Source organism: Anabrus simplex, chromosome 7 (genome assembly GCF_040414725.1).
Source record: "Anabrus simplex isolate iqAnaSimp1 chromosome 7, ASM4041472v1, whole genome shotgun sequence".
Lineage (NCBI taxonomy): Eukaryota > Metazoa > Arthropoda > Insecta > Orthoptera > Tettigoniidae > Anabrus > Anabrus simplex.
The window spans coordinates 116,563,434-116,590,466 of record NC_090271.1 but is presented as its reverse complement, the minus strand read 5'-3'; the positions used below and the strand labels follow the sequence as shown (position 1 = coordinate 116,590,466).

The window sequence follows — 27,033 nt, the reverse complement described above, 5'->3', positions numbered from 1 at the left end:
CTTGTCCGCCTCTGTGGTGTAGTGGTTAGTGTGATTAGCTGCCACCCACGGAGGCCTGGGTTCGATTCCCGGCTCTGCCACGAAGTTTGAAAAGTGGTACGAGTGCTGGAACGGGGACCACTCAACCTCGGGAGGTCAACTGAGTAGAGGTGGGTTCGATTCCCACCTCAGCCATCCTGGAAGTGGTTTTCCGTAGTTTCCCACTTCTCCTCCAGACAAAATGCCGGGATGGTACCTAACTTAAGGCCACGGCCGCTTCCTTCCCTCTTCCTTGTCTATCCCCTCCGATCTTCCTATCCCCCACAAGGCCCCTGTTCAGCATAGCAGGTGAAGCAGCCTGGGCGAGGTACTGGTCATCCTCCTCAGTCGTATACCCCGACCCAATGTCTCACGCTCCAGAACACTGCCCTTGAGGTGGTGGAGGTGGGATCCCTCGCTGAGTCCGACGGCAAAACCAACCCTGGAAGGTAAGCACATTAAGAAAGAAGAAAGCCAAGCTTTTTACCAAATTGCATTGGCCTTCATCAGGGCATGTGAAGGCTTGCTTCCAACAGTGAGAAAAGAAATACCTCTAGGTTCCGTCGAAGAAATACATACAGTATAAGTTGCATTAATCCAGTTCGCATATTGATGTCTTATTTCAATACAATGAGCCACGAAAACCTACGTTCATTAATTACTTACGGTACTTACCCAGTTTTAACGAAGTTTGTCCACATGGTGACCATTCTATATCTTACTTTGGCATCCAAGGAGTCATCTGAGACTTGAATTCCCCTGTCGAAGATGTATCCAAGATCATCACTATGCATAGGACCTGTGAAGAATTAGAAAAACAAGAGATAATTAACTGCTTCAATAACTCATACAATGATAAAGAAAAAAGTAGGAAATTTCTTGATGTTAGTTCGGAGTAACTTTTTCCATGAAAAGGAATAGTCCAAATGTTATGTTTGTGGAAAATTTGAGACCCGTTTGTGGTTCTTTTACGAGATGATTTTACTTCAAATAAAGGTTTCTGAGCAGCAAACATACGAGAAAACTAATACTTCAGATCAACATACAGCGCCTTTGAGATTTATCTGCAATAGCCATTGACATTTTTATAATAAAGGCTGCTAAGTCACAGTTTTAACACCATGAGCGTCGAAATATACTGTCGTTTGCAAGTACTAATTGAGGCTAATATTCTCAGCTCAAATATGGCGACATGATCCCATAATTTGAGTGACGTTACGTACGTGGCAAATTGGCCAAGACGGGGAGAGTTTCCACTAAACCGCCATCGTAAGAAAATTGGTAGAAGTAGACAGGTGCAGAGCTACGAGTAGACATCATCTTGACTCCATGTAGAACTCCGTCAGCGAAGCTCATATCAGTACACAGCTGAAAGTATCAGAATCTAATATACTGCACAATAAGTAATACAACGTTAATATAATAATAATAATAATAATAATAATAATAATAATAATAATAATAATAATAATAATAATAATAATAATAATAATAATAATAATAATAATAATAATAATAATAATAATAATAATAATAATAATAATAATAATAATAATAATAAACTACTTCATCTTCTACCGCTGTTCCCTAAACCTGCGGGATCACGGGTGTGACAATGTCATACATGCGGATTTGGCCATGTTTTAAGGTGGGATGCCCTTCCTGACACCAACTGTGTGTGGAAGGATACTTTTTTGGGGGGACCGAAGCCCGCTCCCTCCGCGTGGCAATCGACACAATCTACATTGCCTCCGACATGCTATTAATTTCTAAGAAGAAATATGATAGCAGGGGAGAGTGGGAAAGGTACTATAGGAGTACCTGCCTGTTTGCACGTTAAACGCGTTACCAGGCAAGGTTTGTGTTGGTAAGGTGGTGTTAAGGCGTGGTATTAAGGGTCAAGGAAAACCACATAGGCAGAGAAAGAAAGAGCCTACATGTAAAACCAGACATCTTTTCATAGCACATGCAAGGATATGGGCTGGAAAAGTCCAGAGGTTGTGTTAGTTGAGTGGAAGGATATCTTCATTATTGCGCGGTTATGGTAGTGTGGTATGTTGTCTGAATATGAGTGGTGGTGATTATTGTTTTAAGTGAAAGTACAACTAGGCAACCATCCTCTATTAACACTTATCAGAGGAAAAATTTCGAAGGGTCTGTCCCTTCGACAAATGAAGGTATCTAACAAACAAATACAAGGGTCGAGGAGGGCGTGTGAATGGAAAACTCCCTAGGTTTCAACGCCTAATTACGTCGGGGTTCGAAAAGAACAAGAGTTGACCAAATGAGGTCGGAAAGGATATATGAAAGTGAGGAGTCTGGTACAAGCAACTACAAGCAATCCCAGGACTCAGCTAAGGGCCCCGTGTTCGCCAACTCACGCTCCCAAGTTAGGAGCCCCTGGGGCCCCTCTTAGTCACTTCTTACGAAAGGTAGGGAATACCGTGTCTATTACTCTACCTCCCCATCAGAAGGCGAATCTGAAGAGGAGAGCGTTGGAACAAACACAAACACCCATTCCCAGAGCCAAAGGAATTCACCAAGCAACATTAAAATCCGTAACCCGGCAAGGAATGGAACCCGAAACTCTCTGAACAGAACAGCTGAACACTGAATATTCAGCTAAGGAGATCGACAATAATAATAATAATAATTTTAATATGATTATAGTAATAATCTATTGGCCTCCACTGACATGTGTAGACATTTTGATTTGATAGTATTTAGGCCGCCTGCGTGCAAATAACGACGTAGAGTTTTACTCTACCAGATGGCAGAAATGCGAACCTTTATTGGGGAACATATGACCTAATTACAGATAATTTTGTCAGATAAATTTCAGATATATCATCAGAAATCGTTTACATATCTACTTCGTACGGTATGGAGTGTCAAATGGACTTACACGTTTCAAAGTTTAACTGGTGGTCTTGAATTTCGAAGACCAAACACACTACCATTAATCCACAGAGCGATCTAAGGTAATGGTTATAGTACTTCTATGAAAAGAGTAAATTGAACGGTTGTTGAGCTCAGCAAGAGCCAGATGACTCCGGATTCTAGAAACACAATCAGGTGACAGATGATCTGCCACAAATGTGTTTGTTCCTTGCCACCACTTCTGCTTGTATGATTATGAATAATGACACATACCCATGTTGCATAATTCTTCACTTGTTCATGTTGAGTAAGCCTTTGCTCTGCAGTTCCTTCGAACACATCGCCATGTACACATGTTACTTTAAGATACAGCCTTCTTCTCATCATCATTCCTTTTGTCTTCGAAAGGGCATGGTGAATTCATGGGTCAATCTGCTTCAAGTGTCTCACTCTCTAGTTGGTTGGAAACTTAATTCAGTGTGATTTACGAACTGCTTAATCCATTGCATCACAGGGTGACCCCTTGTGCGTGAGCCTTCCAGAATGCCCACAATAACTTTTTTCCTAAAAAGATGGCTCTCGCCACGTGGCCGATGCATATCAGTGCTTGTTGCTTGACTCCAGTAGACATTCGGGTTGAAAATCAGAGTTCTGTCCGTATACAGTTGTTAGTGCGATGCGCTGTCCATGAAGTGCCTAGTATCCTTCTCTAGAATCGCATCTGAAATGAATCAATTATTCACTCTTGTTTACTTAATTTCCATATCTCAGCAGTTCATATGGCGACTGGACAAATGAGAGACTTGACTAGTTTCAATTTTAGCGTTCTGGATACAAGACGAGTGTGGTCTAGAGTGATGAGGTGCTTAACTACCTCAAGGTGATCCTGCCTTATAAACAGGTGGACTGGAGTGTAACCACCATCAGTCTCACCACTGAGACTAGTGTGCTACTTTTTTTTTTCTATTTGTTTTACGTCGCACTGACACAGATATGTCTTATGGCGACGATGGGATAGGGAAGGCCTAGAAGTGGGAAGGAAGCAGCCATGGCCTTAATTAAGGTACATCCCCAGCATTTGTCTGATGTGAAAATGGGAAACCACGGAAAACCATCTTCAGGGCAGCCGACAGTGGGATTCGAACCCACTATCTCCCGGATGCAAGCTCACAGCTGCGCGACTGTAACCGCACGGCCAACTCACCCGGAGACTAGTGTGGTCTAGAATGATGAGGTGCTTCACTATCTCAAAGTGCAGCCAGGCGTAGAGATGTTACCTTTACTAGTCTTAACCGCCCCCATGACACTACAGCCCTTGAAGGGCCTTGCCTACCAAGCGACCGCTGCTCAGCCCGAAGGCCTGCAAATTACGAGGTGTCGTGTGGTCAGCACAACTAATCTTCTCAGCCGTTATTCTTGGCTTTCGAGACCTGGGCCGCTATTTCATCGTCAGATAGCTCCTCAATTCTAATCACGTTGGCTGAGTAGACCTCGAACCAGCCCTCAGCTCCATGTAAGAATCCCTGACCTGGCCGGGAATCGAACCCGGGGCCTCTGGGTAAGAGGCGGGCACGCTACCCCTACACCACGAGGCCGGCCTACTAGTGGTAACATTGAGACTAAGTGAGGTCTAGGGTGTCGAGATAATTCACTGTAGCTGTTCTGGCGATTGTAATTCTTTTCGGATTTCTTATTACATTAGCAGACTGTGACTTACGCCATTATGTGACTAAAATCTCCCGGAATGGCAAATGAAAGCCACAGAATCCAACAGGCATAATTATGGAATCGAAGGATCCCAATAGAAGGCCCATTAAAATTTCATCTACATTCTAGACTAAGAATAACACGACAAATGTCAGGGGTACGTTCAATCCCATCCCGGCTAAATCAGCACGCCAAAACTCGCGAAAGCGGAAGATATAATTGTTATTAGGCTACTGAGCGAAACACGAACCCCGCTCTCGGCTACTAACATTTCAAATTGAAGTATTATTGATATTTGAAATATAATTTTTCGGACGTATGAATTCGTAACACACTGAACGTTATCGCTAATGGCACAAATTACTATTATTACATTAGAAAGAGCAAAGTTTGTATTCATTAGGCCTATTAATAATTATTTGCGAAATCACAGTAAAAATTTTCACGAGGGCCTTAATGCCATTTAAGAATATTATAACATGATATCGATATTTTCTATGGATTAGGTGTAATATATTAGGTGATTAATGCTGTATATTTTTGCTCTGAAAACTCCAATCGTAGAACAAAATGGAATGCTAGTTTTGTTTAGAAAATACTTAAACTAACAGGTAAAAACGAGTCAACAGAGAACACAGAGCTATAGGACTTCGAAACGTCTCACCTCCCTCTGTTATCTCACCAACCCGAAGGATTTTGGATCCTCAAATAGCACCACCGAAAGTTATGCAGTTAGGGAAGGGAACCGAAATCCGATTACGGCGCTATAATGAAGGAGTCTCAAATCCATCAAGACTAAATAACTAACTAACTAAGTAAATAAATAAATAAATAAATAAATAAATAAATAAATAAATAAATAAATGGAGAGGAGGATTACATATTTCAACTTATTCTCACCTTATTCTCTCTCAGTTGACAAAGTGTATTAATCAATTAATTCATTTTTATCTATATAACCACATCCTAAATAACTTACGTCAATGAAGTTCAGTAAAGTATCGTTGTTCAAAGGCTGGTCACCGAGGTAAAAGGACCTGATCTTGGGAATCATAGCATCTCCGCAGGGCTCTCCTCTACAAATCCTCAGTTCGGGCTTGAAAACTTTGGTGAAATCTTCATCGATCTCTTGCAATGTCCTATTTCCATTAAATACTCCAACTGAAATATAATATAATAATAATGTTATTTGTTTTACGTCCCACTAACTACTTTTTTTAAGGTCTTCGGAGACGCCAACTGAAATATAAACGTGGAAATAACATTTAAAAACTAAGTATTGTACCCGTTGTGATAGTTTTCCCCCTTTTTTTGTCTTTATTAATGGTAAAAAAGCATTTTTCATTCCATCAATAATAATGCCATCAGCGAAAGCAATTTGCAAGGAAAAGAAGGAGAAGAGATAAATAAATAATTAAATACGCCGAAATAAATAAATAAATAAATCAATAAATAAATAAATAAATAAATAAATAAATAAATAAATAAATAAATAAATAAGGGGGATTACAATGCTATTTTAACATTTTAAAATATGTAATAATCCCGTATATCTTTCAAAGTTACTGTAAACAGAAAATAAATTATAATTTCTAAAAATTTTATTCCAATATTGTTCAAGTTTCAGCTAATATTAACTGAGAAATTCGACCTTTTATATTTTTTCCCCTTTATGCTGGTCAAATATTATATATCCTAGTTCATATCCCAGCTGTCCAATAGAGAATTTAGAGTTATTCTGTCTTCCTACGCCACTTTATGCTGGTCAAATATTATATATCCTAGTTCATAGCCCAGCTGTCCACAATAAAGAATTTAGAATCATTCTGTCTTTTCCCGTGTGGTGACAAACAATAAAGAAACAGGCTGAGAGACAGGCAAAATTTTAAATAAACCTACTTCCGACTTTTGTGAACCTATTCCGACTTTTAAAAAATAAAATGTTCGAGGGGAAAATGGAAATACACGGACAGAATTATGATTTTACTTACATAGATACTGTGAACGGTATACTTAAGTGTTGAGTGTACAGTAACCATGTTCAAATCCAAATTCCCCTACAGGTCGAATAGATAGCAGTACTAATTTGCGAACTCAATGGAATCGTGCTACTGGCCTAAGTCTTCAACATTTCCAAAATTTGCATGCTAAGTTACATACTACCAACCCAATGCGTATTCGTATATAACACTTAGGTTGCCATGGGCCAACAACGGGGTTAGAATTAATCTATTGTTGGGTCTAGAAGCTAATGAGAAATCACTGCTTGTCCTTAATATAAATAGAGAAGCATAATAGACCACTGACTGATTCTTGTGGTATGTTATATTCCCTGTCAAGAAAAATGATTTTTCTTTTGTGGTCGCTGCGACTGATCTGATACACGGCGTGACAGAGCACTCTGCGAGAATCCAATTGGCTTAGTTTAGCAAGAAATAACTCGTGATTAACACAGTCAAAGAGATATTATTGGTGGATGCGGGTATATCATCAATTTAAAATATTTTACAACATTTCAAGGTCAAGGGCATTCTATTCATCAATCCTTAAAAGTATCCTAACCTTCACAATGAAATGAAAAATAGTGCATGACGCATTGCTCTAATCAGTTGGAACTACAAATTCGTTATACCTAGAAGGAAATATACTCCTTCAGCTAAAGTTACTCCTGTGAGGTAGGGTACGTTCTGGAACTTCCCCTCGTCCAGCAGAGTCAATGGATCCTCCGTAATGAAGGCTTCCTCTCCTTCTACCACTGGCTCGACACAAGGTAGCTCGTGGTATATCTTCAAGAAGCGAAATTCGTCCTGTAAACAAAAAGAACACCAAGCAAACTAAAAGAAGGAGTGAAATGATGTAATATCATAGCATGGTGGTGCCACTTCTCTTGTCTGAAGGTTAATCAAATGTGAAACTTTTACTGAAAGTTCAGTACGTAAACTTCTGTCTTCAGTGAAATGATGAAGATTTCTTTCTGTTTTTTTTTTTAATGGTTTCACGTCTCACTAACACATCGAAGGTTTCCGGCGTCGCAAGTATAAGAAAGGACTAGGAATGACAAGGTAGCGTTCATGGCCTTATTTAAGGTAACCCCTGCATTTACCTTGTGTGAAACAACTTAAAACCATCCTCATTGCTGCCGATGGTAGGATTCGAAACCGCGATCTCTTGAATGCAAGCTCACAGTTCCGGAGGTGAAGCTCTTTATACGCGGACGCACTATCAGGTGAGGAACATGTGCCGTTCTAAGCACATTCCAGACCGACTACCAATACTACATTTCTGATAGTCCCGGGAATCGAACCAGGTTCTGTGAGGATAGAAGATAATAGAGCTAACAATTACAATCGGAGTTATTTCCCAAGCTTGAACTATCATAGCAAACTGCATGGTCAGAATCATTGAATATAAAAGAATTATGATATAATTTCTCTGATACATTAATCGTTCGTGTATCTTCATTAAAGACTGTTATTTTTTTCGACGTTCAATCTGCAGTAGTCTGTGGGTGAATGAACTATACACCCCCAAGATTCTACATCCCTCCCGCCGTAGCCGATTCCATTATTCTCCTAGTTACATTATCCTCCTAGTTACACTACCTTCCTCCTAGTTACACAATCTTCGTCACATGACCGTTCCATTTAAGTTGGTTCATACGGACAGCTTCACCCATCGAGTTGGTTCCTAGCCTTCATATTTTTAACAATAATGTGCCTTTCCGTTACTGTTGCCACCAACCACTCTACCGAGCGAATTGCCTTTGCGGTTGCGGTCACGCAGCTGTGTACTTGCATTCGGGAGATGGTGGGTTCGAATTCTCTCATCAGCAGCTCTGAAGATGATTGACCATGGTTTTCCATTTTCACTCAAGGCGAATGCTGGAGCTGTGTTTTTATTAGGACCATGGTCACTACCTTCCCAATCCTAACCCTTTACAACCCTTCAGTCATGGAAAACGTTCAATGTGTTAGTGCGGAATTAAACTGATAGAAAATAAAAAACAACCATTCTCATACATTTCAGGTTTGTTTCATCTAGTTTTTACTAAGATACCTTGAGGTCACTCAACTTTCCTTCAGCAAAATTGGCGTAAAATAGAGATTCTTCTTCTTTCTATTCTTCGGCTTATTCTTCTATTACCGCTCTTCCCACATCTGTGGGATCGCAGGTGCGAAGTGTGACGCACATGTGGATGTGGCCCTGTTTTATGGCCGGATGCCCTTCCTGGCGCCAACCTTATATGGAAAGATGTAATCACTGCTGCGTGTTTCTGTGGTGGTTGGTAGTGTAATGTGTTGTCTGAATATGAAGAAAAAAGTGTTGAAACAAACACAAACACCCAGTCTCCGAGCCAGAAGAATTAATCAAACACAATTAAAATCCCCGGCCCGGCCGTGAACCGAACCCGGTACCCTCTGAAACGCACGCCTCAACGCTGACCATTCAGCCAATGAGCCGGTCTGCAAACAGAGCTATGTAGGCTAAATATTATTTCTTCCGAGAACTCACTTTCTTGTTGTATAATATCGTTGATAGCAAATACAAGCCATGTACAATCTGAAGCTGTTTCTGCTGTCATACTGTACTGGGAAAATACACGCCTAAGTGCTTGGAATGATCCGTCTGTTCCAGTTTTATATTCCCAATAAAACTTTCTGTTCTTTTAGGTTTCTTTCCATCTGACGTGAAAATATTTTCATATCGCAAATTCTTTTCAAGCTTCCAGACTGTAGACTCAGGTTTTCAACACAGTCTGTCGTTAAGACTACGTCAATGGGGTTGGTCGAATTGCTTACTACTTTCCTTTCAGATAGAACTCCTCCCTGCTGTTTTAAATCTTTCTCTAAACGATTTATGTGAACTATGAACAACGAGTGGTAAAGATTACAGCCTTGTCAAACAACTGTAAGCTGTAAGTTGAGTTGGAAAGTCGTGTAGATTCAGCTCTCAAAAGTATTGAAAATATTCCGGATTCCGGTAGATATCTCAAGAAGGAATCAAAGGATGGCTTATATAAAGCTCAGTCATAGTAGAGGGCGATGGTTTAAGCAAGGTTATGCAACTTGACAATGACATCGTGCTGCAGGAAGACAGTAGATGGTTGGGTCAGGGGGCGCCATCTGTTGGCCAAGAGCTGCAAAAGATGGTACCGGCTCCGCGGCTCAGTCGAGAGCGTTGCCTACGTTATAATACAAGGCCTGGAAATAGAGCCCGTAAAACGCTATGGAAGTGGTTGCACTGAAGTTCAATGCCGGGCCGCTAGGATCGCTTACTTGCCCCCTGTCTACCAGGCTCGCGCCTTTAAACGTGTTCATTAACTGAGTTGGTGGTGAGTGTATTATGCATTTGTCTGATGTTGAGCATTCGCAGTTCCAGTCATGGTTTATTCACGAGAAATTAAAGGTAGTGGAATTTCGTTTCACAAGTTTCTAGTGAATGTTCAATGTTGGAAACATTATACAGAGGAAGTATTACGCATGAGATACGGCTTCAAGCTGATCGAAGTAGGCCTCTGTTCCTAATGTTTGATCGGAGTTACGTCATACGAATCGGACGATCCCAAAATTTGTCACTGGACATTTTTAAAACTATGCTACCGTGACCGGCAATCATTTGAGAGGCACCTTCAAACTCAGAAATCTTAAATCAGGAAACCAACGAGGAAAATAATTTGCCCAACAAATTTCACGAAAATGAATGTAGCAAGAGCTAAAAATATTGTATTTTTCCCTGAAACAATTTCTGGTTTGAAAAGTATGGAGGTGGTTTTGTCCCGAGAGCATAAAATACAGTTTAAAATAAGCCATTTGTTTTATGGAGCATTTTATTAAATTGTTCAATGCACATAACGTCTGCAACATCTCACATGGGACATATTCAGGAACGAGAACAAACGAGCATCTTTTAACCGGGCGAGTTGGTCGTACGGTTAGGGGCGCGCGGCTGTGAGCTTGCATCCGGGAGATAGTGGGTTCGAATCCCACTGTCGGCAGCCCTGAAGATGGTTTTCCGTGGTTTCCCATTTTGACACCAGGGAAATGCTGGGGCTGTACCTTAATTAAGGCACCGGCCGCTTCCTTCCAACACCTAGGCCTTTCCTATCCCATCGCCGCCATAATACCTATCTGTGTCGCTGCGATGTAAAGTCACTAGCAAAAAAAAAAAAAGCAACTTTTAGTACTGAAGATGAACTCCTCAGTTGGTTAATTCATGATTTCCTGTCATATATTAAGAAATTTAAAATGCATTCAGAGAAAGTAAAAAAGAATCATGAGAGAAATGTATCAAGTATAGATCTTGACTGCCCAGTCCACTGTGGCCTGCATAAAATACCTCATAAGTATACATTTGCATTATGCATTGACGAGGAACCTAACGAGCTATGACATCGAGCTCTTCTTCAGTTATCTAAGACGCAAAGCGGAATACAATGACATTATGGTTCGTGTGACAAAAAGAAAAGAACAGACTGTAAAGGCTGTTTAGAACATATCTGTTCTCCAGCTACTCAAAGTCCAACATTGTGTCTTATTCTTTTTCAAGATCGAGGAGCCCTCAGATTCCGAAAATCATCGTCTGTGGCATTTCTGCAGTGAACGACGGAATTTGTCACTTCCGCTACGCAGTACTTGTCCCGAAGAGAGTTACTAAAAGGTGTACGTTTATTTTTTCGAAAGACATGTTCAACACTGTGGCATTTCTGCAGTGAACGACGGAATTTGTCACTTCCGCTACGCAGTACTTGTCCCAAAGAGAGTTACTAGAAGGTGTACGTTTATTTTTTCGAAAGATATGTTCAACAGTGAAATTAAGTGTGGAAAGTGTAAAGGCGACAAACCACCTCTTCTTCTACTATGAAAATTTCTGAGACCTCTGTTAGACAACATTGTTTTGAGCCACTCAAGTAGAAGAGAGAAAGTTTTGAAACTTGATAAGAAGCCCCTCAGAAGGAAAGTTTTGAAATTTCAATGACATATCCAAGCCAATGCAGCACCGCTCTATAAATAAAGTACTGTCAATACTCGCAAAAACATCCAGTTATTTTTATTTGGGATATACTTTACTTATTGACATATACGGCCATGCGAATACAAGGGGGCAAGACCGCGATCCTAGCGGCTGAATGGTGAACTAGGAAGCAACCCGTTTCCACGAGTGCATTTCAAGGCCTTGTATTATAGCGTAGGCAACGGTCGAGAGAGACAAAACAAAATAAAGAGGAAGCAGGAAACATGATGGCCCAATTACTAGTGTCACCTAGCGCTCATAGGGACAATTAGTTAATGGCAACCAAAGTTCTCATAGATGAAGCAAGCCATCGCAGAGAACGCGGTGGAATTGCGCATGAACGACCTGAGTCTTTTGACATTCATCATAGAGAGTCTTTGGCAACTTCGGACATAGAAGCTAGAATCATGGAGAAAATTAACCAACTGATACAGTCCATCTTGGATAATGTTCACATAATAGTTAGAAACGAACTGAAAGAGTCGACCCAACAACCGTTTGTATTTCATAATATATACCATGAATCCAGCCCTCTGATGAGTGATTCATCAAACAAACTTGAAATGGACATTGAAAACACGGAGTATGTTACAGTAACAAGTCGTCAGGCCCGACAGCAACCTGACAGGCACATCAGAAATGAACGCGTTAAGCAAAAGTAGCAGATACCAGTTACGATCTGCTAATCAAGAGCTTCGCCCCCTGCCCCCAGCCAAAATAGGGAAGGGGAATAACAATGGCGGAAAACTCAAATCGGCATCAAGACTATACTGGGTGTACATTGGACACCTAGGTGAAGAGTCCACGGAAGAAGGCATCACCTCTTATATGACAGAAACGGGTATTAATAGCGTCAAAGCTTGCTACACTATTCGAACAAGAGGTAGGAACAAAGCGTTCAAAATAGCACTCGTGGAGAAAGACAAAGAAATAGTTGACAATGAAAATTTCTGGCCTAAGGGGGTTACTTTTCACCCCTTTGGGTTTTAATTCTGAAATCAGGTTATCATCAATATCTACCGTTACAAGAGGTCATCCCGTGCGTAGATAACACAGCAACAACCTCAACAACAGCAATATATCTAAATGCATCAGATTAATGACTTGGAATGTAGAAGGGTTGAAGAATGTATTAGTCTTGACCCCCCCCCCCCGGCTCACACTTCTAGAGAATGACATACTGCTCTTCACAGAAACTTTCAGCATGGAAGAAATAGACATTAATGGCTTCTATGGTATTCACTCTCTAGCCAAGAAAGGCGACAGAGGCGGATTAAGCTGCTACATAAAGCAGAAGTAATAACGACCTTAGCGCAACCTGGTAGACCGCTGTATGCAATCTATATAGACTATTCTAAGGCATTTGACAGTATTAACAGAAGGATACTTATCCGTAAGTTGGAAAACATATTAGGCACTTCCAATAGTGAATTAGAAACATTGAAATCGATTTTAAAAGTGAACTATGTAAAAATCTATGATGGTATCACCACATCGAGGAGTATCACTCAAACAAAGGGTGTTCTACAAGGGAATCCGATGAGTCCAGTTCTCTTTAACCTGATGACCTCAGATATTGAGCAATCTATAGACTCAAGATCATTCAAACTGCTTATGTATGCGGATGACATGGTCATCCTTTCAAGATACCGTGAAGACCTACAAGCAGCCATGGAAAACATTAGGGTATGGGCGAAAGATAATTCTATGGAAATAAATAGTTCCAAACCAAAGGCTATGAAATTTAGAAGGGGAGGAAGGATATCTAATATGGACCAACTAAAATGCGGAGAAGAATTCGTATCCAACTTCAAATACCTGGGTGTCGTATTACAAACTACTGGAACTGCTTTCTCCCTACATGTACAGGAGCGAGCTACGGCAGCAACGAAAGTCTCATACGACATCCCCAAACTCCAAAACCTATCCCTATCAACAGCAATCACACTATTCAAAATTAAAGTTATGCCGACTGCCACATATTGTATTCAATTAATTTGGCCTTACTTGTCGGTGAACAACCTTAGGAAGCTAGAAAGCGTCAAAGCGAGATTTATTAAGAGAGCCCTCTCAATATCAAAATTCTCAAGAAATAGCTACCCCTATAAAATAGCGCAGGAAACCTTCTTCATGGAAGACATAAAGCACATTTTTGGTCTACCGGAAACGCATGCATATCAAACTACCTATCATCGAGGAGAGATGATAAAAAGCCAACGAGATAGCCCAAGAAATAATGGAGACTGATGCAATGAAGTCAGAAATTTGAAAGGGACCGAATTTCAAGCTTCGACATCTATATACACGATTCGCTGTCTACGGATTTCATGGAAGGATCTGCCAGAATGAGGCATTGCATGAACACAAGGAGGATTGCGTCTGCAAGAAATGCAATAATCCATGGCCTAAATACCATTTAGTGGAATGTGTAAACAGACCTCAATCTCTAACCACAGAAATGGCAGTGTGGTGAAAAACTTGATTGTACACATTGTGTTTAATAAAATTATTAATTCTCACTGTAGACGTATTCTTAGCATATACGCTATTAATTGCCTGGAATAAGCTAGCCTTGATTACATAATCTCTCAGCGTGATCAAAATATTTTCCTTTGGCTCCCTGCCATGTGTTTCAGCCCATAACATTTTTCAACGACGTGAAACACACCGAATATCTTGCTCAGACATCCCCTCTGTAGTCAAATGCAGTGGTTTTCATCGAACTAAAATCTCCACTACAGATTGCAGAACAAACCCTCTTCTAAAACGCCTTTCAATACCTTAGCTGATGGATCGGTGAAATATGTCGATAGCTGCTTTAATTCCTTGTGTGCCCTTCCTTCAGATAAATTTTCTCGGTATTCGAACTTGTCCCTCTTAGAGTTTTGGTTTTCCGATAAGTGCACCGTGCCATGATTTGTTAGTAAGAAAGGTACATCCAAATTGGCCTAGGTGGCGAAAACTAAGAATACTTATAATTCAACAAGTAAAGTCATACGATCCTCTGCCCAGTGGAATGGAACATATCTGCAGCAAACATGAAATCGTGGATGATAATGAATGTGTGGTCAAGACAAGTACCGCGACTGTAGCACAAGTATTGAAACGGCTTTAACTAGCTATCCCATGACTGTTTATCCGTTTTTTGTTTGGTTGGCTTTCTTGTTGGTTGGTTAACCTCGCCTTCATCGAAGGTTTTCGGCGACGGAAGGATGGGAAGCGGCCGGGACCTTAATTTAGATACAACCCGACAATACAACCCTCTCATAAGTCCAGCCCCTCGTCCACGTCGTGGCAGGTGGGCAACGGCATGAAGTAAGGGACTGTGTGTGCCCCAGGACCGCTTCGTTAGCTGTAAAGGCTCTTCAGGAACCCTCAAAAGTGATGGCTAACGGGGCATTGGTGAAGTCCTCAATGGCAGATGTGGCGGAGAAAGAGACCTTTGGAACGGCAAATCTGGCAGACGAGGAAAGAGAAGAGAGCTGATATTGGTAGTTACCATGGTTGAAGAGTAGCTGAATTTAAATTGAAAAAAAAGCTGCATCGATAAAGTTTTGCAACTAGAAAAAGGAGGTTCAACATACAAAAGTTAAACAATTAAAACAGGAGCAAAGAATTTAGTTTGGAGGTGAAAAATCGGTTTGAAGTCCTTTCAAATCTCGAAGAAGAAGGGTTGAGTGTGGAAAGAACTTTGGAAAATGTTAGGAATACTTATATACAAACGTGTGAAAAAGTAATTGATTATAGGAGCTATAAACAGAAAGACGGGATGCTGAGGAAACATGGGATACAATTGAAAAACATAAAGGGACAAAGGGTATAGTAAATCAAAGCAGAATAAGACAGCAGAAGTCAGAAGCTCAAAGTAAATATTCAGAAATTGAAAAGATGGTTAAAAGGAGTGTGAGAAGCGTTAAAAGAAAATGGATTGATCAGCAGGCACAACTTGAAGAGGAAGCTGAGAAGAAGGGTGATATGAAACAACTCTATATTGTCACAAAGAAATAGTCAAGAGGAGGTTATAGGAAGGGTAAACCAGTGATGGACAAGCAAGGACGTATGTTGTTGTCACAAGAAGAACAACTAAGAAGATGGCAGGAGTATTTTTCAATAATTTTTAAAAAAGATTATAGAAATGAGCAGGAAATTCAAGAATAAGTAAATGAAGGCTTAGATAGTAAAGACTCTAGAATAAATCTAGATGCTCCAACAAACCATGAAGTTAGATTAACACTGAAACACTTAAAGAATATTAAAGCAGCGAGTGTGTATGTAATATAGATCCAGAAATACTAAAAGTAGATGAATAGGCTACCATTAATTTGCTCCTACCATTATTGGGGAAAATATGGAAAGAAGAGTGAACTCCATCCGATTGGATCGTCCTGATTGTGAAACTTAAAAAAAGGTGACACCACAGTGTGTAAGAATTGGAGAGGAATAACACTACTGAGAATACCAAGTAAAATTCTGTCTAGAATAATTCTAAACAGATTAAAGGACTGAAATAGGAAGCGTCTTCGAAAAGAAGAAGCTGATGTCCGTAGACAGCGGAGCTGTGTTGATGTAATAAATACTCTAAGAATAATTCTAGAGCAAAGTCATGAATTTCAGGCCACATTGTACTCGATATCCATAGACTTGGAAAGAGCATTGATTCAGTAAATAGGACTGTAATTTGGAAGACCTTGGTGAAATATGGAGTGCAGCATAATATCTTGAATCTCATGAAGAAAATATATGAAGGGTACTGATGCAAAATAGTACATGAGGGAAAGCTCACAGATTATGTGAATGTCACAAGTGGAGTTCGCCAGGATGTATTCTTTCACCAGCAATCTCTTTAGAATTTGTAGATGATATTTGCCTTTTGTATTCAAGAATTAGTGATATGAAACACAAGTTAGAAGGATTACGGGTAGAAGGAGAGGCTACAGGACTCAATATGCAGTAAATTTTTTAAGGTCAAGGAAATGAGAGTAAATGCTGAAACTGATGAAAGATTGTTTGTGTCATGAGAAGAGATTCAGGAGGTTAACATATTTACCTACTTGGGAAGTGTTGTGTTCAGAGAAGGAGAGTCGGAAAAGGATGTGAGAGCTAGAATAAGGAAAGCAAATGGAGCCATTATACAGCTGTATGCAATGTGGAAGAGTAAGAACATTTCAACAAATAAAAATTGTCAATACAAATGACAAATCAGTCCTTCTATATGCTTGCAACACTCGGAGGGTTACAAGAACTATCACTAATATCTTGCAGACAATTATAAACCGTTGCTTACGACGCGTCATAAACATCAGATGGCCTGAAATTATATCCAATGACGAGCTACAGAGAACAAGAAACCAAGTTTCAGTCGCAGTGGATATCAAGAGGAGGAAATGGGAGTTGGTAGGTCATACTTTGAGAAAGCCAGCGAGATCTATAGAACGCACAGCACTGGAATGGAATCCGCAAGTTGGACGGAGGAGAGGTCGTCCTAGAAAGACCCGGAAGAGGACCGTAGAGGAGGCCTCTGAAGTAGGGAAGACTTGGAAGGAAGTTAAAGCACTGGCACGTCGACGACCACAATGGAGACGTTTCACGGACGCCCCATGTTCCAGTGGGAATGAGAGGAATTAAGACAAGTAAGTCCAGCATTTGCCTGGTGTGAAAATGGAAAACCATCTCAAACCATCCTCAGGGCTGCCGATGGTCGGATTCAAACCCAGCATTGGTCAACTGTTAATTTCTTCTTCTAGCGGTACGGGAATTCCGACACCTAGAGAGCTTTTCATTTTCCAATAATTCATGGTCCTTCCTTTTCTTGTCAGATACCCTCATTCTTGTAGTTGCCAGAGCATATCCTCACCTTTCTTTGTCTAGTATTAAACGAGCCTGGCAATCACATTTTAAATATCCGTAAGAACGTAATAACGAACTTGTTCCCTGTCCAGTTACAGAGTTGATATGACACGTCTGGACATTAAGTCTAGGTCCACGTTTTTCTGAATAAAACTGTCTGTGCTCTGTTTTTCTAACGTTCTTGTCTATGGTGCTCTCGGGAGAGTTAAATGCATCCGTACTGCCTTCTGGATGAGGGTTCAGCAATTACATGTTATTAAGGTCCATTTTCGACCGAGAAGATTTCGTCCTGCTGACCACACGACACCTCGCAATCTGCAGGCCTTCGGGCCGAGCAATAGTCGCCTGGCAGGCCATGGTTCTTCGGGGATGTTATGCCATTGGATTTGGTTTGAGATCCATTTTCAAAGTGCTAAATGAAGTGGTCCGGAACCATTAGGCCATTAAAATAATTACTATCAAAATTAAATTAATTCAGTTTAATTTAACCCTGGATGAGTAAGGTATGAGTATGAGCACCCCACACATTAAAGTTAAAAAATAATGAGCTGAAACATTTTGAACTTTCCTTTAATAAACTGAAGTTACTAACCTAACATTATATTATCAATTTAATGCAAAGAATATTATGTATTTACAAATTTATAGCCAGTACATAAAATACACAAAAATGGTCACAAAAGAAGGTTCTAAAGTGCACTTTTCAGAAATGACGATTTTTTTCACACATTTCAGCCAATACAGCTATTGCAGGTGTTCACTTTGTGTTCCTGACATACCGGCCTGTTACAAACACCACAGAAAACTTTGCTTTTGCGGTTTTTACTCCTCGGACCGGCATAGCATCTTCCTTCAGCACCAGAAGGCCTCTGAGTTAGATCTCTGACTGGAACTTTCTTACCTAGCTGCTCTACAAGTGCTGTCTTGGTAGATACAGGGATAGTTTCCAACAGAAGTCATTTCTCCATCCATGGAACCATCAACTGCTCTCATAATATCGTCTTCAAATTCTTCCGTCAATAATTCGTTTATCTTACTGGCAGAGAGCTTCTTTTGACAAATGTTTGTCACCACTGTCTTGTATTACAAAATTATACCACGAAAACATGTACAATACAACATGTACAACATGTACATTATTACATCTGGAATGGTTAGTGTGGAAATGATAATAAACTCTTCAGTGGATTTGCACAAGAAAAATGTTTCACTTTCAGTAAGGTGGAGTGAGAAGTTGCCCCAAGGTCAGTGTTCAGACAACTGATAAACACACAGACCGAAGATCACAGTGGCACTGACTACCTGCTAGCGAAACAAACAAAGACAGGAAAGATGAAATAATTCAACGCTACCAATTTCAAGCCACCCCAGAATAAAAATGCTCTGGGGTGTGGCTGCATCCCACCTTACTCATCCAGGGTTTAAAGAATGAGTTGAACGTATTTTACAACATAAGAAAACGAGCAGTACAACGCTACAGGCTGTACTAGTTGTTGTTGTTCTTCTTCTTAATCTTCTACTTCTTGCATTTGTCCAACATGAAGACAGTGTCCGCTGTTTTGGGTTCCTATGGTCACTGGGCACGATCATGTGGCTTTTCAAAGTGCATGCCTGTAGTATTAAGATCATCTTTCCACGAACCTACTACGCTGGCATAGCAAGGGGGAGAGGTGATACTCCCACGTGGCGCGTCCCAGGTGGCGGATATGGGGGTCCTAACCGGTTTGCCGGCGGACTTGAGGGAAATAAAATACCTCTCGCGGACCAAACGCACTACCCCCTGCGGGTGGGGGACGCCTATGTAGAACACACCCGCGGTATCCCCTGTCTGTCGTAAGAGGCGACTAAAAGGGGCGACCGAGGGATGATTGAATTAGAACCATGAAACTACTTTTGATTCGTACCATCATGCGGGGAACACCATGGGTTGCCTGTACTTGCGAGTAGTACCATTAAATTAGGTACGAAATAGGTTTGTGATTCGTAGCAGTAAAGAGGCTGGCCTGGGGGTTTCCAGTACCCGTGCGTCGTACCCTTGTGAGCAACACCGCGGGTCTGGGCCTAGCCTGTGAGTTGTACCACTATATGAGCGATACTGTCGGTGTGCGTTGCCTGTGATTGGTGCCCACTATGTGAGGAACACCACAGGAATACCGGCGCCCGTGATTAGTACACCTAGGTGAGGAGCCTCATCGGTTTGCGTTGGCTGTAAGTGGCGCCATTGTGTGAGAAACACCATAGGTCTGCATTCCCTGTACGAAGTACAATACTTCTGAGTAGTACCATCTTGTGTGGAACACCGTGAGTCTTCGCTACTTTTGATTAGTACCCCAACATGACAAATACCATGGTTCTACTTTACTCGCGACATGTACCATTCTGCGGGGCATTAGACATAGATTTTGCACCCCATTAGACTTCAAGCATCATTGTGCTTTATACGTGGTCCCTTGGTCAGTAATACTACTATTTAAGATCTTTTTTGAGTCTGATCCACTGTTTTTGTTTGTTTGTTTGTTTGTTTGTTTGTTTGTTTGTTTTTGGATTTTTGTTGGATTAATGTCCATCCATTCATTCTTGATGACATCTTATTTTGGTCAGTGGATGAATTTGTACTTTTCGTTATTTCATTTCGTACCATTAGGGGCCGATGACCTCGATGTTAGGCCCCTTTAAACAACAAGCATCATCATCATCATCATCATCATCATCATCAAGATCATCTTTCAGGGTGTCACACCAACACCTTTACGTAGGTAGTTCTTAGCAGGTAATACGATACGTCTTTGAAAGTCTGGCAGTGGTCTCTTTTCTTTAGAAGTTTTTCAATTTGCTTTACATTGCACCGACACATGTAGGTCTTATGGCGACGATGGGGTAGAAAATGGCTAGGAGTGGGGAGGAAGCGATCGTGACCTTAATTAAAGTGTAGCCCCAGCATTTGCATGGTATGAAAATGATAAACCAGGGAAAACCATGTTCAGGGCTGCCAACAGTGGGTTCTAACCATTTTCAGAGCTGCCCTGAAGATGGTTTTCCGTGGTTTTCCTTTCCTATCCCATCGTTGCCATCAGACATTTCTGTGTCGATGCGACGTAAAGCCAGTTGTAAAATAAAATTAGGAAGATGTTTCATTGGGCAACCACTTAACACTACACGCAGAAATGAGAGTGGAAGAGGTCTGACTCTTCGAAAATGAAGATATCGGCAATAGAGAAGGAAACACCTCGAAGTTCATGAAAAAAACAAAAGCCTCCCTAGGCCGTGCAAATCTGATACCATCGTTATCGGAAGAGAGCAAGAGTTGACCAAGGGGTTGGACATACAAGGTTAAATAAAGACAAATAATAATAATAATAATAATAATAATAATAATAATAATAATAATAATAATAATAATAATAATAATAATAATAATAATAATAATAATATTTGTTACCGTGGTTTGGTGGATTAGCAGAGGTGAAAGAAAGTTCCGGGGTGAATGGGTCTAACTACCGAATGAAAGTTAATTTAAAACTTCTACAAAGGATATATTTTGAATTTTAAACAATCAATAATCACAAAACTTAACAACTTTTAACTAGTTGAGATAACAATGGTATAGCGTATATAAAAAAAAAAATTAGAAAAATCCAAGATTTCAACTTTTAACGCACTTTGGCTACAAGTCCCTAGCTTTGCAACTTTTGAGCTTCCAGATCATAATTTACAGAGGAGCATAAATTTACAAAGGGGCAGAAATCCCCTGGTACCAGAAGCACCAGCTCCGTAATTAACAATGTCAAGTCTCCTAGAGGTACTTCCACAACGCATGAAAGAGCTGACCCGCTCTAAATTTTTCAAGCCTATTAAAGGCCATACCAGACTTTAAATTAATTGCCATCAAGGCACAACTTACAAAGTGAAACGGGGGTATCTTGTACCCAACCTACTGGGCCTTAGCAGAAAAGGAACAGGTTAAGTAAATGGCCCGAAGTACAAAAGGACTGGAGGCGTGAATTTGCACTCTTACTTGTAACTTCTTAAAACCTAAAAGGCACTAGGCCGATGAGACAGGGGCTATTCCCAAACTATGGATGTGACCCGTATAAGAAAGAAAGTTAAAACATTAAGGAAGAGAATCAGTTACCAAAACGTAGGCACCTCAAACCAAAATGAAGGGGAGCTCGAGAGGGTAAATCACTCTTTATCCCCGAATTACACTTACAGATTTTATGAAGTTTTTACATGAAACGGCAGAAAATTACATGTTTGAAAGATGGGTTACATAGTAAAGGTTTCGGACCTTTCCCGCGGTCAAACTGCTGAGCTAGCAGGAAATAAAGATGTTAAACGGCCATTACCTTACTGAAGACCTGCTGCCTGGTGAAAGACGCACCTCCAGCCTCCTGCTACACGTCTACACACTAGGTTAGATGTTGATCAAGTGGCCAGGAGACGTGAAAATCAGCAATTTTTATACCCTAGGGAAAGTTCGAGACCTTTCATGAATAAAACAGCTACACCCACTTAATTTTATTGGGTCGCTTAAAGTTACACACCAAATCGAAGAAGAAATCTGTGATTGGTAGGAAATTAATTACAGACATTCTTGATTGGTTAAAATCAAAACAGGCGGAAGCACAGGATAAATATTGCCGACCCAAAAATGAATGAACGAAATTTAGTAAAGAACAAACTTAGGCATACAAAATTTCTTCAAAAAAGTTCCTTAACTTCGCACCAGAGTGCATGATCATAGTTTTTAGCAGAGACATCTATGAGAGAATGTCCACAGTTCTTGCAGAACGGAAAACAAAACAAGTAGAAATGTACGCAGTTCAGGAAACTTCACTATATAAAAAAATGACTGTAGTAACATCTTCTGAGAAAATGTATGAGTTGGTCCAGTTTTTTCAGTTCAAAGTTTCCCCTGTAGAGGAGGATTTATTGGCGCAAGATTTAAAAGTGCGGCTAGGAGTGTACCGCCCGGTACAATAATAATAATAATAATAATAATAATAATAATAATAATAATAATAATAATAATAATAATAATAACAATAATAATAATAATAATAAATTTGAGATCAAATTAAATGAAGAAGGATTAAGAAACATGGAATGGAAGAATAAGAAAGATGGAAAGCTTACCTCTTTGTTCACGGTGAAAAATGATTTGAAGAAGTTTTTTAGAGCTGAAGTTGTACGGGAAGTCGAAAGGTCCTTTACCGACACATGTAAGTGGAAACAATGCCAGACTCATTAATGAGTCCCGTGGTCGTCGACCCACGCTCCCTGGTTGAGAGCTTTTGGAGTTCCCTTTCGCAAGTCTTCTTAAAGACGCAGCTTCTTGGAATTCAGTGACTATCAGTAACAAAGCACTTCCTTCCTGATGTAAACTGCTTCTGATTCACTGGTACTAATGCCATTACCGGGCGAGTTGGCCGTGCGCGTAGGGGCGCGCGGCTGTGAGCTTGCATCCGGGAGATCGTGGGTTCGAGCCCCACTGTCGGCAGCACTGAATATGGTTTTCCGTGGTTTCCCATTTTCACACCAGGCAAATGCTGGGGCTGTACCTTAATTAAGGCCACGGCCGCTTCCTTCCAACTCCTAGGCCTTTCCTATCCCATCGTCGCCATAAGACCTATCTGTGTCGGTGCGACGTAAAGCAACTAGCAAAAAATAGCCATTTTCACCCCAGGCAAATGCTGTGGCTGTACCTTAATTAAGGCCACGGCCGCTTCCTTCACACTCCTAGCCCTTTAGTATCCCATCGTCGCCGTAAGACCTATCTGTGTCGGTGCGACGTAAAGCAACTAGCAAACAAATGCCATTTAGTAAAATAGTGAACACAGCAATCTTATAGCTGAAATATCAGATATTTTTAATTATCCCACATGTATGGAAAACACAACTCCGCCAGCTAGTGACAGCTTTTTAATATAATTACGTGCGTTCTAACCTTCGATTTTATCCACGACGTATTCAATAGAACTACATTCAGTTGTAGGCCTACTGCCTTACGGATCCTTAGGAACCTTAGTAAAATATTTTACTAGTAACTCTGGGCATGGAACATTCTGTAGACTTACATACTTCATTGATGCTGTCTGCCTCATTCATACTTGTTTGTCCAATTTTGTTAAAAAATGTATTTATATAATTTTCCTTGCTGGAAAACAAGACAAATTACAGAGAAATACTTTTAAAAATTAACATAATTAACACAAATTTCCGACCTTCACATTTATCTGATCTGGGTCATAGGCCGGGCCGCGGGGTATGGGTAGCGTGTCTACCTCTTACCTGGAAGAATCCGGATTCCATTTCCGGCCAAGTCAGGAAATTTTACCTGTATCTGAGGGCTAGTTCGATGTCCACTCAGCCTACGTGATTACAACTGAGGAGCTATCTGACGGTGAGATGGCGGCCTTGGTCTAGGGAACCAAGTATAACAACCGAGAGGATTCGTCGTGCTGACCTCACGACACCTCATAATTTGCAGGCCTTCGAGCTGAGCAGCGGTCGCCTGATAGGCCATGTCCCTTCGGGGCTGTTGCGCCATGGTGTTTGGTTTGGGTCATAATAGTCAATTTTGCTCGATTTCTTTGCCTTTGTCATAGGTTAATTTTAACTGTTATTACACAAGAACTGTATTAATCAAATGACAAATTGCTACTCTGCGTTACTTTCTAAAGAATTCCGAAACCATTTGCTTCCTTAGATTTTTTAATCGAGTGCTGCAGCTCCTTGGTGAATATTGTAACATTAAACAATTGTAAAAAACTACTCTGATGTTTCGTGCAGATTTCAACCGTCTAATGGGAAATGTGAATCCTGATAGATATGCTGTACGTTCCTGATCTACGCATAATATATGAGTAGGCCTATCTCCTGAATAAGTTTTACTCTTATGCTTCTACACAGGTAATGGACGTACCTCTTGGAAATCGCTAGAACGAACAGTCTGCAGTGGAGGCATAATTAAGAAGATATTAGAACAAATGGGAAGTAAATAATAAGAAAGACTAAAAGCTCACCTCTTCATTTATGGTGGTAAGTGAAGTGAAAACCAGTTGATCAGAGCTGACGTTGCGCAAGAAATCCACCAAGTCCTGGCTGGACTCTCCAGTGAATCCTAACGCTTTGCCAACGAGAAAAGCGTTTTTCCTGGGTTTCTTGGCAATGCCGCGAGCACAGGATGTTGAGCCGCTCTGAGCAATGGCGCCGCGAAACAGTCCTGAAATACAATGGATGGTCGTTCATCACATATAAGCACGAATTTACAAAGTTCTGTGTTATATCATTTAACTTGCAGTCTGTAAGACTTTGTGGGTGAAAAAAGCGCCCACTTAATTCATTATTTGCAGCTGTATTAACTTCTATATCGGTTGCCTTAAATGCCAGTTGTTGTTCTTCAATGTCACCATTTGCTCCACATATCCCCACCACCAATGTCAGTTTATCGGGAGACCCGAGTTCGATTCCCGGCCAGTTCAGTGACTTCTACCTGAATCGCTTGCTAATGGCTTTACGTCGCACCGACACAGACAGGTATTATGGCGACGATGGGATAGGAATGGTCTAGGATGGGGAAAGAAGCGGCCGTGGCCTTAATTAGGGTACAGCCCCGGCATTTGCCTGGTGTGAAATTGGGAAACCACGGAATACCATCTTCAGGGCTGCCGACAGTGGGATTCGAACCCACTATCTCCCGGATGCAAGCTCACAGCTGCGCGCCCCTAACCGCACGGTCAACTCGCCCGGTCTATCTGAATCGGAAGACAAGTCGAGGTTTTTTCAATCTATCTGAGAACAGCTGAAGAGCTATTTCAAGGTGAAGTAGCGGCCGCGGTGTAGAATAATGGCCGTGAGAATTTGTCACTTCGTAATCCGTAGGGCTTTGGGGGGCAGCGGTCGCTTGGTAGGTCAAGGCCCACCAGGGCTGTAGCCACATGGGATTTTTTGTTTTTGGTACCAGTTTGTACAGTTAGTTCCATTCAACGTGTACGGTGCTGGTGACTATTGGTTTAAGAGGAAGTGCCAGTAGTCAATCATCCTCTGTTAACACTAATCAGAGTGGAAAATGGAAGGGATCCGACAGTTCGAAAAATGAAGGAATCGACCAAAGAAAGACAAGGGCCACACATTGAGTGAAAATGAAAGACGCCCTAGAACAATCGTTGACAAAGGGAGGTCGATAGAAAATTTTAAAGTAAGGATCCGGTCACGAATAAATTTACGGAATGCCAGGACACAGCTAAGGTCGCCAACCCTCGATCCCTGGGGTTTTAACGTGTAAAATATAATCTTCCTATAAGTCCCAGCAATTCAAATCAATAATAAATACCGCTCATTTCATTTCAGTTTACTCCGGACAATGTTTAACATATTCATAATCGCTGATATTAAACTGACATTCCCTTTGCGAACTTTTTATAAAGCCAAAGGCAGGCATTTATACATGTGGAGGTAAGTATCTCTCACTCCTGCACTGCCATTGCATTGTTGTCCGGCTCCATTGGTAAATGGTTAGCCAACGAGAAAAGCGTTTTTCCTGGGTTTCTTGGCAATGCCGCGAGCAAAGGATGTTGAGCCACTCTGAGCAATTGCTCCGCGAAATAGTCCTGAAATACAATGGATGGTCGTTCATCACATATAAGCACGAATTTACAAAGTTCTCTGTTATATTATTGGTTACAGGGGTCCCGGGTCCGACTCCCGGCAGGGTCGGGAATTTTAACCATATTTGGTCATTTCCGCTGGCACGGGAATTGGGCATGTGTCGTCTTCATCATCATTTCATCGTCATCACGATGCGCAGGTCGCCTAAGGACGGTAAATCAAAAGACCTGCATCTGACGAGCCGAACTCATTCTCGGACACTCTCATCTATCCGACCTCCCTTGGTCATCACTTATTCTTTTCCGACCCCGGCGGTATTAGGTTTTCGAGGCCTAGAGAGTTTTTCATTTTCACGCCCTTCGTGGCTCTTATCTTCTTTAGGCTGACACCTTCATTTTTCGAAGTTTTGGATCCCTTCCTTTTTCCATTTGCCTAGTTGTACTTAAAACAACAATCACCACCACCACTAACCAACACTAAAAGCCATACACCATTTCATTTCATTTCATTACATTTTTCTGGAAAGGGAGCTTTTATTGGTGTCTCAACATCGGCGGATATTTTGGCTGTAATGGTGACCACGACTCTACCGTGGCTCAGCTCCGCATTCGGGAGACGGAGAGGGTCTAGTCCTCACTGTCGGTTGTCCTAAGAATAGATTTCCGTAGTTTTCCATACGCCTGTAATAAGGCGAATGACCGGACAGTTCCTAGTATAGGCCACGGCCGCCAACCCCCTCACCTTCTCCATACATCACCTTCACACTTCAAATCTCCTTGGTCTGAGAGAGGCCCGCCGTGCCCCTTTCAGGGTACAGAATGAAAACACTTTTAATAGTAGTCGTACGTAGCAGTAGCAGTGTCTCAACGGTGCAATAGCCGCCACCGTCTTGGAAAGGTGCGACGATCCAACTAACGAGTCCAGTGCCACACTAGGACTGAACGCCGGTAACTTCACGGC

At 41.2% G+C, this 27,033-nt stretch overlaps 1 protein-coding gene across 1 annotated transcript in view; it reads right to left on the bottom strand.

Moving 5' to 3' along the window:
* The window catches only part of LOC136877327 (esterase FE4-like), a 52,024-nt gene that overhangs the window by 2,923 nt on the left and 22,068 nt on the right, over nt 1-27,033 (bottom strand). The window contains exons 5-9 of the mRNA XM_068228726.1: nt 24,489-24,688; nt 7,238-7,412; nt 5,585-5,766; nt 1,242-1,386; nt 694-817 (exon numbers count right to left, since the gene is read on the bottom strand). Coding sequence (XP_068084827.1) covers nt 694-817; nt 1,242-1,386; nt 5,585-5,766; nt 7,238-7,412; nt 24,489-24,688 — 826 coding nt within the window. The remainder of the gene's footprint in view (nt 1-693; nt 818-1,241; nt 1,387-5,584; nt 5,767-7,237; nt 7,413-24,488; nt 24,689-27,033) is intronic.